Source organism: Oratosquilla oratoria, chromosome 15, assembly GCF_046742065.1.
Source record: "Oratosquilla oratoria isolate Oo_2021 chromosome 15, ASM4674206v1, whole genome shotgun sequence".
NCBI classification, from domain to species: domain Eukaryota; kingdom Metazoa; phylum Arthropoda; class Malacostraca; order Stomatopoda; family Squillidae; genus Oratosquilla; species Oratosquilla oratoria.
Window position 1 is genome coordinate 61,666,181 of NC_134791.1, and position 11,180 is coordinate 61,677,360.

The 11,180-nt window shown below is 34.9% G+C and overlaps 2 protein-coding genes across 2 annotated transcripts; one reads left to right on the top strand and one right to left on the bottom strand.

Moving 5' to 3' along the window:
* The first annotated feature begins 149 nt into the window (after positions 1–149).
* LOC143033468 (UPF0449 protein C19orf25-like) lies at positions 150–7,971 on the top strand. The gene is made up of 2 exons (XM_076198947.1): positions 150–359; positions 7,629–7,971. The coding sequence occupies exons 1-2, from the start codon at positions 209–211 to the stop codon at positions 7,883–7,885; spliced, it is 408 nt and encodes a 135-aa protein (XP_076055062.1). The 5' UTR covers positions 150–208; the 3' UTR covers positions 7,886–7,971.
* A 124-nt stretch (positions 7,972–8,095) lies between these two features.
* Coq4 (Coenzyme Q4) lies at positions 8,096–10,600 on the bottom strand. The gene is made up of 2 exons (XM_076198252.1): positions 10,279–10,600; positions 8,096–9,101 (listed from the first exon to the last, which is right to left on the bottom strand). The coding sequence occupies exons 1-2, from the start codon at positions 10,343–10,345 to the stop codon at positions 8,245–8,247; spliced, it is 924 nt and encodes a 307-aa protein (XP_076054367.1). The 5' UTR covers positions 10,346–10,600; the 3' UTR covers positions 8,096–8,244.
* Positions 10,601–11,180: the final 580 nt, after the last annotated feature.

The window sequence follows — 11,180 nt, forward strand, 5'->3', positions numbered from 1 at the left end:
TCATGTTATCTATCAAATTTACTTGCATCTTTGAAAATAAGAAATTCTATTCACAAATATTTAAACAACATTTTATTATCAATATGTTTTAGTTAATATTTCACAGCTCTTTGACAATATCTATGTACTCATTTCTGAAAACTACAAATATTGTCGATTCTTGTGACACTTAAATTTGTAAACATCAAAAGTCAAGTGATGAGCAATAATGTTCTCATCAAAAAAACGTACAAACTTACCACCTAGACCAAAACCTCCAACGAAAGATCAAATAGAGGAAGATCTTACAAATGCACCAAAAAGGGATGTGATATTTACCCTCACAGCTTCTGAGACCACTGGAATACCTGTCGACCAAGGTTAGGTAGATGAACAGAAATCGAGCCTGGGCTGAGCCTCAGTCTGAGTCTCAGACTGCTAGAGATAAACCTTTTGAGAATATGAGAAATGCCTATTACCTTACCCTCTCATTACTGAAGGAATACTATGAGATCGGTAGTGAAACAGCTGATAGAATTAAAGGAAAAGTGACCCAGGAGTCAGTGAGGAGAGTTAATCAAGATTCTACCTACCTACCTTGACCCTTATGGCTATTTTTTTTTTTTTTCTTCTTTTTATGAAGATATCAGTCATTGGGGGTAAATGTAGGGTAAATTTTTAGGAGTGCACATCTATGTGATATAGCAATAGAAAATTGAATATTTTATAAATTATATCAACATGCTATGCAATTTTCGTGGTGGAAATCAATAACAAAAAAGTTGCTAAAACCAATTTATTATCAAATGAAGTCATGGCAGTTGAATGATATACCATGTTTGTTTTGATAGGTGCCAAGGTTGAAGAAATGAAAGGATAAATTTGTTTATTCTAACCTAACCTATATTTAGTAATTCAGTACCTCAAATTCTAAAGATCATCCAGGTCATCATCACAGGCTGATGGCCAGATTATTATTATACCTCAGACAATTAACAGATGGCAGCAGAACCCCGTGTTCTCTCATAAAGTCCAAGGAAGCCCTATTGTCTTTGTAACAGTGCTTATCAACGTCACCTAGAGTTAGAGAACACCTGGTCCACAACGTGAAAGGCATTGTCTAACTGACAGTGATTGGACTAGACAGACAACAACATGGCATCTTGACTGTATCCTAGTGGCTTCATTTGTTAGTATATTTGCTTGTAGCAAAGTTTTTTTTTATTTATTTCTGCCAAGAAAATTGCGTATTACATTCATATATTATAATTTACAAAATTAATATTTAATTTTCTAAAGCTATATCATGTAGGTGTGCACAAATAAAAAAATACCAAATGTAGTTTCAAATGGAAGCCTGAGAGTCTGATTATAGGTCTTGGTATTACTCTAGAAGTGGACACCTAAGTTAGCTAGGTCAAACACCGCTAGAGGCACCACCATCTATGACATCTGCCAATAGCGTGTCATTTTATGTGCATGCCATTCAAATGGCCAAATTGACATATCGTGGGCAATTTAATTCATACAAATGTCATGTGAAAAATGAGCTAAAAAAAAAAAACTCCATTAAATGCGCAACAGACCCAAATAAACGAAAACTACTAGTCTCGCAGATTATTCTAATACCAAAACCAGGCAGGGTATTATGTGAGAGCTGAGAAATCGTAATCATAAGTACAAATGAGTTTTTTTCCCAATCGGGTCGGATTATCGGATAACAACATCAAATGTATTGCGACATTTCAACTGCCGATGCAGACTTGTCCGTCAAAGCATGCTATAACCCACACACATTTTGGTCTGATTTTCTGGGACAAAATGGGCCTGATTTTGTACCCTTCAAAATGCAATATCTCGGGAACTAGGACAGCTAGATGAATAATTCAAACTGCATTGTACTCATAGCGACCTTCTGCATCACATGAAAACTACTTCAGCTCAAATATCAGGAATTAAATTTTTATGTTGACCTAGCTACCTGATATGTGAACAAAAAACTAGATATTGATTTTGTAAATTAATATACATCAAACATAATATATATTTTTCTTGGCAGAAATCAATTAAAAAAAATTGCTAAAAGTGATATATTAGCTACAGTTTGGCTGTCGGTGAGTTTCCAGCTGCTGTGTTTGATTTCGTTTGTTGTCAAAGATGAACTAACAGAAGTCTAATAAATAGATTCAATCTAGTCTGATGACCTCTAGAGATGTTAAATGCATACTCTATAGGAGGTTAGATAAGACTAGACAAATTTGTTAGACTTCTGTCAGTTTGTCATCAACAATGAAAACAATCTTAGCACTAGAAGCTCACTGACATCTGAGTTCTAGCTAGTGTATTGCTTTTAGCAACTTCTTATTGATTTCTGCCACTAAAATGTATATTATGTTGATATGTTATAATTTACAAAATCAATATCTTATTTTCTATTGATGTATCACTTCTGGAGATTTACCTGGATCTCTCAGACAGGGTATTTCTAGTTTACATAGTTGTATTATATGGGAAGGGAGCTATGCTCATGGTGACCCGTCTTTGTATCTTTCAGCATCAAGTTTTTTCTTAAAATCTTGAATAGTGTTTGCACACACTGTTTCTTTATCTAAATTATTCCAGGTATCCAGTACTCTATGTGGGAAGCTTTTTTTTTCAGATCTCTTCTGTAGTTATCCTTTTTGAGTTTCTTTTCATGTCCTCTTGTTTTTCCATTGTCCCATTTTAATAAATCATTCCTATCTAGGATTTCCATTCCTTTCATGATTCTATAAATAGTCAGCAGATCTTCTCTTTCTCTTCTTTGTTCCAGAGTTGGTAATTCCAATTTGGACAATCTTTGTTCATATGTTAATTTGGAGAGAGTTGGTGCCAACTTTGTCACTGTTTTTTGTATTTTTTCTAATTTCTTTATATTCTTTTTAGTACTGGGTGTCCATAGTGTTGCTGTGTACTCCAGTTTTGGTCTTATTAGTGTAAATAATATTTTTTTTAATCATTTCTTCATCCAAGTAGTCAAATACCACTTTCATTGACCTTAACCCCTTCAATACGGGCCACATCGCGCTGCCAGACGTGCGATGTTGCGTCATAATACTCGCATTATAAAAAATAAAGTCACTGCTCTATTGCTCATTCTCTTTCACCCGTGAATTTTGATAACCATAGAAAATATGGTGAAGCCAGTTTACAGAGTATGTGGGTCACGCAGGTATGACTACAATAAATATAATCAAGACACCGACGTCGACATCCTCATGTACCCACTTGCTCCTCATGACGCCTATATGGGCGTACCATATGGTAGGGGTTAATAGGTTGAAGGTTTCTCCGACTATTTTATTGATATGTTTGTCCGGTGTCATGTCTTTGCTGATTACCGGTATTATTACAAGGTTTCTTTCCGAGTTCACCTTTTTTGACTTCATCAATTTTATAATTTCTTGATATTCTATTTTTACTTTTTCCAAACTCCATTATACTACACTTCTTGATATTGAGGTTCACTTCCTACTTTTGAGTCCATATCCAGATTTTGTCCAGGTCTAACTGTAATGATTCACAATCCTCCTCTGTTCTTACTTTCTTTAGTATTTTTGCATCATCTGCGAAGGAATTCATATTACACTACTCCTTCATCCATGTCATTTATATATATGGCAAACATGATTGGAGCCAGTACCAAACCTTGTGGGACGCCACTTGTCATTTCTTCCCAATTTGAGTATTTGTCTCTAATTACTACCCTCATTTTTCTCCCAGTCAGGAAGTCTTCCATCCATTCCAATAATTTTCCTCTTATGCCACCTATTGATTCTATTTTTCTTAATAGTTTTTTGTGTGGTACCTTACCAAATGCTTTCTATAGGCCTAGAAAGGGACAGTCTGCCCATCCATCCCTTTCTTGTATTATTTCTATTAGTCTTGAATAGAAGCAGATCAGGTTTGTTGTACATGATCTTCCTTGTCTAAATCCAAATTGATTTGGATTCAGTATAGTTTTTCTTCCAGATGTTTAACTCATTTGCTTTTGATAAAGTTTTCACATATTTATGCTACTGTGCTTGTTAGGGAGACTGGTCTGTAGTTGGTTGGATCTTCCTTGTTTCCTCCTTTATATATTGGTACAATATTTGCATTTTTCCAGTCCTGTGGTACCTTTCCTTCTTTGAGTGAGTATTTAATTATATTGTATATTTTGTCCATCAACTCCTATGCATTCTTTCAGTATCCTATTTGCAATTCCATCTAGACCATGTGATTTTGTGACATCAAAGTTTTTTATTTGGTCTCTGATTTCCTTCTGTGTTACAGTTATTTCCTTCATGGGGGGGGGGGGATTTCTCTCTTTCTATTCCCTCACAGTTAGGTGAATTTTCAATTGTGAATACTGATTTGAAATGATTGCTCATAATTTCCACCATTTCTAGTTCTTCTGTATATTCATAATTTCCCTGGTGCAGCTTTCCCATTTCTTGTTTATTTTTTAGTTTACCATTTACATACCTGTAAAATAGTTTAGGTTGTTCCTTGCATTTTTCCATTAAGTCTCATAGTTTCTCTTTTCATCTCTGCATATTTTTACATAATCATTTCTTAGTTTGATGTATTTTTGCCATCTACTCATTTTTGTGTCTTTTTTCCATCTTTTCCAAGCTTTGTCTCCTTTATCCTTAGCCTCACTACATTTTTTGTTGTACCAACTTTTTATGTATACTCTTTCTTGCTTTTGCTGTGGTACATATTTGTTCACTCCTCATTATAAATTCCTTTTAGTATATTCCATATCTCTTCCATTCTTGTTTCTTAATTTAAGATTTCTTCCCAGTTTGCATTATGAAATAATTTTTTGAGTTTCTCAAAAAAATCATTTTGTTGTACATTAGTCTTCCTTTTCTATGTTTCTCATTTCTTCATTTATGTTTCTTGTTTCTTCATTTAGGATTTTTTCCCAGTTTGCATTATTAAAGAATTTTTTGAGTTTCTCAAAAAATTCATTTTGTTGTACATTAGTCTTCCTTTTCTATGTTTCTTATTTCTTCTTAAGTCCATTTGCTCTTTTAGTTTAAATTCTATTAGTACATGGTCACTCTTTCCTATTGGAGTTTTGTAATCAATTCTGTCCACAATTTCAGGTTCTGACATAAGTATTAAATCCAGTCTTGATGGTTCCTCATAGTTTCTGATTTTTTTTTTTTTTTTTTTTTTTTTATCCAGTGAGTCATTGGGTATTCAATGGTCATATCGAGTAGTCATTTAATTTATTCAGTCCTGAAATCACTCCATCTATGTTGGTATAGGCTAACTTTAATTTTTTCCTTTCTTGTCTTTTTCTGTCTACTTAGTTTCCTTTTTCTTGATATACCATTTTCTCAGCCTCAGGTCCACCACATTTGCCTAGGAGCTATGCAATGAGTGCAATAAAAGAGTATGGCTAGGTGTAGACATGTTTGAAATGCTCCATTTAAAAAAAAAAAAAAAGTATTATAATGTTAGATGTCTTTAGAGTATACCTTAAGGCAACAAAACAAATACCAACACAGAATAGGCATGGCCACAGAAGCATATTGCTTAAGGTGCAACCATCACACAGAAGACACAAAACACCTCACCTTACACTGTCCCACCCTAACCATACCTTAACAACAACACAATATTTCATCCTTGAGTAACTTGATTGGCTGTTGCATAAATCTAAATGTTAGAGTGACACACATAATATGGGACTAATGTGTATGTATTGGGCAATGATGTGTACCTGTACATGATGATCCTGTAAGATGAATGTGAATCATCTCCCTGCTGCCATTATTCAAAACCTATGAACACCTTCACCTCCATCTGGAGTTGCAGCCATGAGGAATTGAGTCATTCTCTAGATTGGACTCAAGATTTCTACCAACTTCAACTGTATTTCATCTAAGGAGACCTGAGAATGTGTCCACTCCCCTCTAGATGCAGTCACCACACTGAAGACAGAGCACAGTATACTATGCTGTCCTGTACTGGTAGTATAATCAGAAGCAAGCTGGTCTCACATTTGCCTAGTTGTGAGTTTTAATCCCGCTATTCTCTACAATTCCCAGCAGTGACTATTACCTGCCCCAACAATGCAAGTGTACAGGGCAAAGGTGACACTTTTGGCCACAGCTATGCACCTCCTGGTGTAGGCTCCTCACTTTCTTCTTTACACTTACTCCAGACAGCTCCACAAAATCTCTTCTCAGAGAGGACCATGGGTTTCCTTCAAAAGAAAACAAAGGCAACAGATGAATCAGTCAATCAATCCATTGCTTCAGTTCTTTCTTGCAGGAGACATGTGGAACATTGATTTAACATAAATTTGTCTAGTATCAGCAATAATGTCATCCTGGAAATACCAGTACCAATATTCCTAAAAGTGGCCAACACTGATGATACTATTACCACATTTCTCTCTTTAATCTTAATAGAGTACTTTCGTGTTGGCACTTCCAAAGCCAATAGAAAAATTAGGGTTCTGCCTATCAAAGGGACAATTAGAACAATTAAAAAGATATCAACTAAAATTTTATTTGGTAAATTTAAGTCTGTGGATAGCAAGTACTCATGGGCATCAATTTTATTACAGTGTATTCCTATTCTAGAACAGAGTTGAACAACATATTAGAATGAAAATAAAATGTGTTCATCATTTTGTACTTTATTATTAACATAAGGAAATGTAGCTCAGATAAACTTGTAATGCTAAATTAAATCCAATTGTTAGTGGCATTATTTTGCATACTGCACTCTTCTGAGAGATGCCCCATCAGTACCCAAAGTATTTAGTTATATATTTTATAATACAAGGCTTTAGGTTTAAAGATGTCCCTTTAATGCTATGTGGTATTGTATTCTCTTGCAGATCCATAGTTCCCAGTAACCACAAGTTGCTCAAAGAAGAAATTTTGTGTTGTTGTTTGGGTAAAGCGAGGGTGGAGAAGTGTAGGATGAGGTACTCGATGTGTTTTGTATGAGGAATATATCTGAGGTAATTGGAGTCTGTGGCCAGGCCAATTCTGTAGTTTCAGTGCAAAGTGATTACCCAAACACATTTGTGCCAATGTGGTTTATACTTATCTTGAGAGGAATTTTCCAGTTGGCTTGATGTCTGGTGGAGTAAGGAATTTGTGGGTGCTTGTTTTGTGATCCGAATATGTCTTTGTATAGGCAGGTTGTGAGGTAGAAAGGGCAGATTATTATATATATATATATATATATATTTTTTTTTTTTTGGGGGGGGGTTGTGCTTGTGCAGTATGGTGCAAGAGATGGTTGAGTTGGAGGGCTCTTGCATAAAAATGTTTATGTAACTCATTTCCATATGCATGAACCCTCTGGCTGTCATGTGTAGGACATGTCATTTATAAACAGGTGACAGTGTAGAACCATCAAGGTGGCTTGGAGCAAGGCAAAGCTATGTTGAGCTATGATAATGGGATGGAATATTCCAGATCACTTTGTCATTGCAGATGTAGTGTCTTGAAGCAATAAATGGTTGACAGAAATCATTGAAAGTAACCATCAGTTCATCATATGCAACCTTTCCATAATATGGTGTAACAGTATCTTTGTTGATAAACACTTTACTAAAAGAGGATTGTTGCAAATGATTCATATTGTTTCAGGTAATGGTCACAAGCCGTCTACAAACCGAAGTGAAAGGAAGAGAGATTCAGAATCCCCTCAGGAAGAAACCGATTTGAAAGACATCACACATACATTCCAGGAGGCAGCTACATTTGTTGAAAAAAATGATGAAATAGAGGAACTTATGGTTGAGTTGGATGAAAGATGTGAGAAGCTGAAAGAAGTTGGCAGTAAATTACAAGATGCTGTAGATAATGTCAAGAAGCAGGCATTAGTAGCACTGCATGGATATTAAGATGCTCTGAAGGTTATTTGACCACATTAAAAAAATAAATAAAAATTATAAAATAAATGAAAATAAAGGATGTGTGATGTTCAGAAGTATAGTGTCTTATTTCTCTCCCTTATCACTATATATATATATAGATAGATATATTGTTGATTTATATTAACACTATATAATTTTTTACATGTTGGTAGTTTAGTATGGGTAAGAAAATAAAAGTACTTGAAATTATTTATTTTCCCTTAGATAAGGTATATGTACAAACTTTTACATAACTAGTTATAAAGTGATTCATCCATAGATGGCTGTATATATCTTTATCCATTTACAGAATTTACAAAGTATGAAATATGAACATAAAACAAAGTTTATTTTATATCTGGTGGATGATCAATATTTAGTTCCAACCTAAGTTCATCTAGAGATTGCTCCCACCGTTTTTCATAGTAAATATTCATTAATAATTTTGACTTCCTCCCTACTTGCACAGCCCATGGAAGGTACACGTCTATGTATTTCTGACGTTGTTTAGGTTTAAAGCGTAATGGACCAAATATAGCTCCACCTATACACATGGGTAGACCTGTCTGTAAACCCTCCACCCACTTAACTGCCACTTCCCCCAACATGTTAGTTGGCATTCCCAGTAATGTGTGGAATAAATCATGACATTCCCTATACCTCTGCATAACATAAGCAAAGTCCCTATTGTCGACAAATTGAACTGGTAATCTAGAGTCTGGAGTGACTTTGTTGTCTTTCAAAAATTTAACATATGCATGACCAAGAGACCCTTCTGGAAGTTCTGAAAGAGCTTGAAGGTTTATTGTTTTAGAGTTTATTCTTGGTTTTTCCAGTAGAACTTCTTGCCCCTCTGGGTCATCCTTCATACGTTGATATAACCTGGGTAAGACAGCAAAGCTTGCAGTTTCCCCAAGTACTGCAACCATGTCATGTCTACGAGGATCTAACAGAGCTGTTGTTGCTGCCCCAACTGACAATAATCCTTTTTGGAATATATTGGTTGGTATATGGTGCTTGTACAAAGGTGATTCCTCATCTTTTGGGTCTCTTAAATTTTCAACTTGAATAGGAATTTCTTTTGAGGTATGTCCTGAACATTCAGTGTTAATACTATCATTGAAAGCGTTTCCTTTTCTTTTAATGTTTGAGAAGACACTGTCTTTACACAGGGATGAACTTGAGGAAATGTTTCTTCTGTGCACTGAAAATGATTAAGAAAATATAATGATTATGAAAACTTATAACTATAGTAAATTAATAAACAATTTCATGTACATATACACACGGTTGCTAGTTCTGGCATGATCAGTCAATCACAAGGAACCTGAAAGTGGATAAATGGTAAAGGGGGATAGCACAGGGCACTTATCACATAAAGAAATAAAGTGGTAAGAAACCTATGTCTGGGGGCAAATAGCTATAATCCAAGCCATGACCTTTGCCCTTTGTGTTTGGACTGTTGGGGTAAAACTTTCACATGCCAAGTTGCATGTCAATTGGGCCAGGGGTTTGGATTTTATGGATGATACCTCTGAATTGATAATAGTTGCTATGGCAATGTGATAGATGTTAGTAAGAATAGTACAAAAGGAAGGTCCTGCATTGTTTTTGACTTTCTCAGATGATTTGCTGACCCATAAAACTTTCATATGTCAATTGGGCCAGGGGTTTGGATTTTATGGATGATTATCTCTAAATTGACCATAGTTGCCATGGGAACATGATAGGTGTTAGTAAGAATAATACAAAGGGAAGCTCCTGGATTGTTTTTGACATGCTCAAGTAATTTGTTGGCCCATAAAGCCCAAGTATTCCAAATTTCAATAAAATTGGACCAGTGGTTTAGTTTGTGTGTATTTCTTTACCAAAATCTTTACAAATTACCACCCTTAATTCTAACCTTTTATGGTACAGTCTAGGCTCTAGTCAAAATTTTGGGATAAAAAATAATTTTAAAAAATTGTATCTCCCTTATTTTTCAAGCTATTTAAAAAGAAAAAAAAATTGTTTATAATTCAATTATCTTTCATAAGCAACAAGAATTTAAGGGACGTATATATATATATATATATATAAATTTTGTGCCCGTATCTATATTTATATATTCAAAAACAGATATGACCATTTTGAGGCTGTAAGGGAGTCGAGAAGAAAGACCCTTATGAGCTTTAAGCTCTCTAGTCTCTTTTACTTCCACCACGGTAAGCATTCATTAGAGTAAGCATTAAGATTTGGTTATTCGTGTTTTTTTACTAATATCAAACACTCAGCCTCAGGTGAACTGTGTCTGTCATGTTACTTCGAAACTCGTTACGTCTGGTTTATCACCTCTGAATAATAAAAAATGTATTTCAATACCACGACTTCTAACCACACACCTGATATACATTGACTCCTCCAAAGAATTGGAAATTTGGAAAATAGCCACATATTCCTAAAAGTCATCACTGTGTCTCATCTTTTCGGTCCTCTTGTTATGGTAACAGCTGCTGTTTGTAAACAAGTGTGTTTTCATATATTTTGATTGATTAATGTGGCAAGTTATATTAGAATAATTAAGATTATTTCAATATGATAACATTGTATAGTATGTTTGAATTCCTTTTTCTCATCCCATTGTTTTCATTTTGTCACGTAAACACGATGAGTTCCATTAGTGTTGCGAGCAGCTTGCCACAAATACATAAATAGTAACATTTCCACCTTTATCCACATCCCTTCCCTAGCCCTTTGCTGTATCTATTAATATTACGCACATGTGATTGCTATCCGTTTTTTATAAATAAAAACATATGACTGCAGTTTTGAACTGGAAAACGGGGAATAAACCGTTCGTCCATTCATGGGGTAAACAATATCTACTTCTCTATTTAGGAACATTACAAGCATATCACTGTCATTTTCTACTACCAGTGAAAATTAAGTTCAATATGACTTCATGATTTTGGTGTAGCTGACAGAATAGAATCCCCTTTTTCCAATCCTTATTGATTACAATGTACCGTATATTGGGAATTATTCTGACGGGTGTTTTTGGAGTCGATAAGCAGGTATTACCAACTAGTACAGCCCAAGATCTAAGAATATAATATTTAGACCTTGGTACAGCCTATCCAAAAGTTGACATTTTGACGTGGTGGATAAGCTTTTGACTATAAAAGGTATCTCGTTAGAGAGGAAATCTCTGTAGGGTCACCCATATCGAACAGGTTTTGTAAGAAAGATGAAAAAAAAAAAAAAAAAGATTGCACGCGTACACAGTCGCTGGACCCACTGCTCT

Bases quoted from the DNA above. Each gene is read 5' to 3' on its own strand.
- LOC143033468 (XM_076198947.1), top strand. From the start codon at position 209: ATGTTCTCATCAAAAAAACGTACAAACTTACCACCTAGACCAAAACCT. The intron at 360-7,628 runs GTTAGGTAGATG...ATATTGTTTCAG, and splicing joins TGGAATACCTGTCGACCAAG to GTAATGGTCACAAGCCGTCT.
- Coq4 (XM_076198252.1), bottom strand. From the start codon at position 10,345: ATGACTTTTAGGAATATGTGGCTATTTTCCAAATTTCCAATTCTTTGG. The intron at 9,102-10,278 runs GTGTGTGGTTAG...AATCATTTTCAG, and splicing joins GAGGAGTCAATGTATATCAG to TGCACAGAAGAAACATTTCC.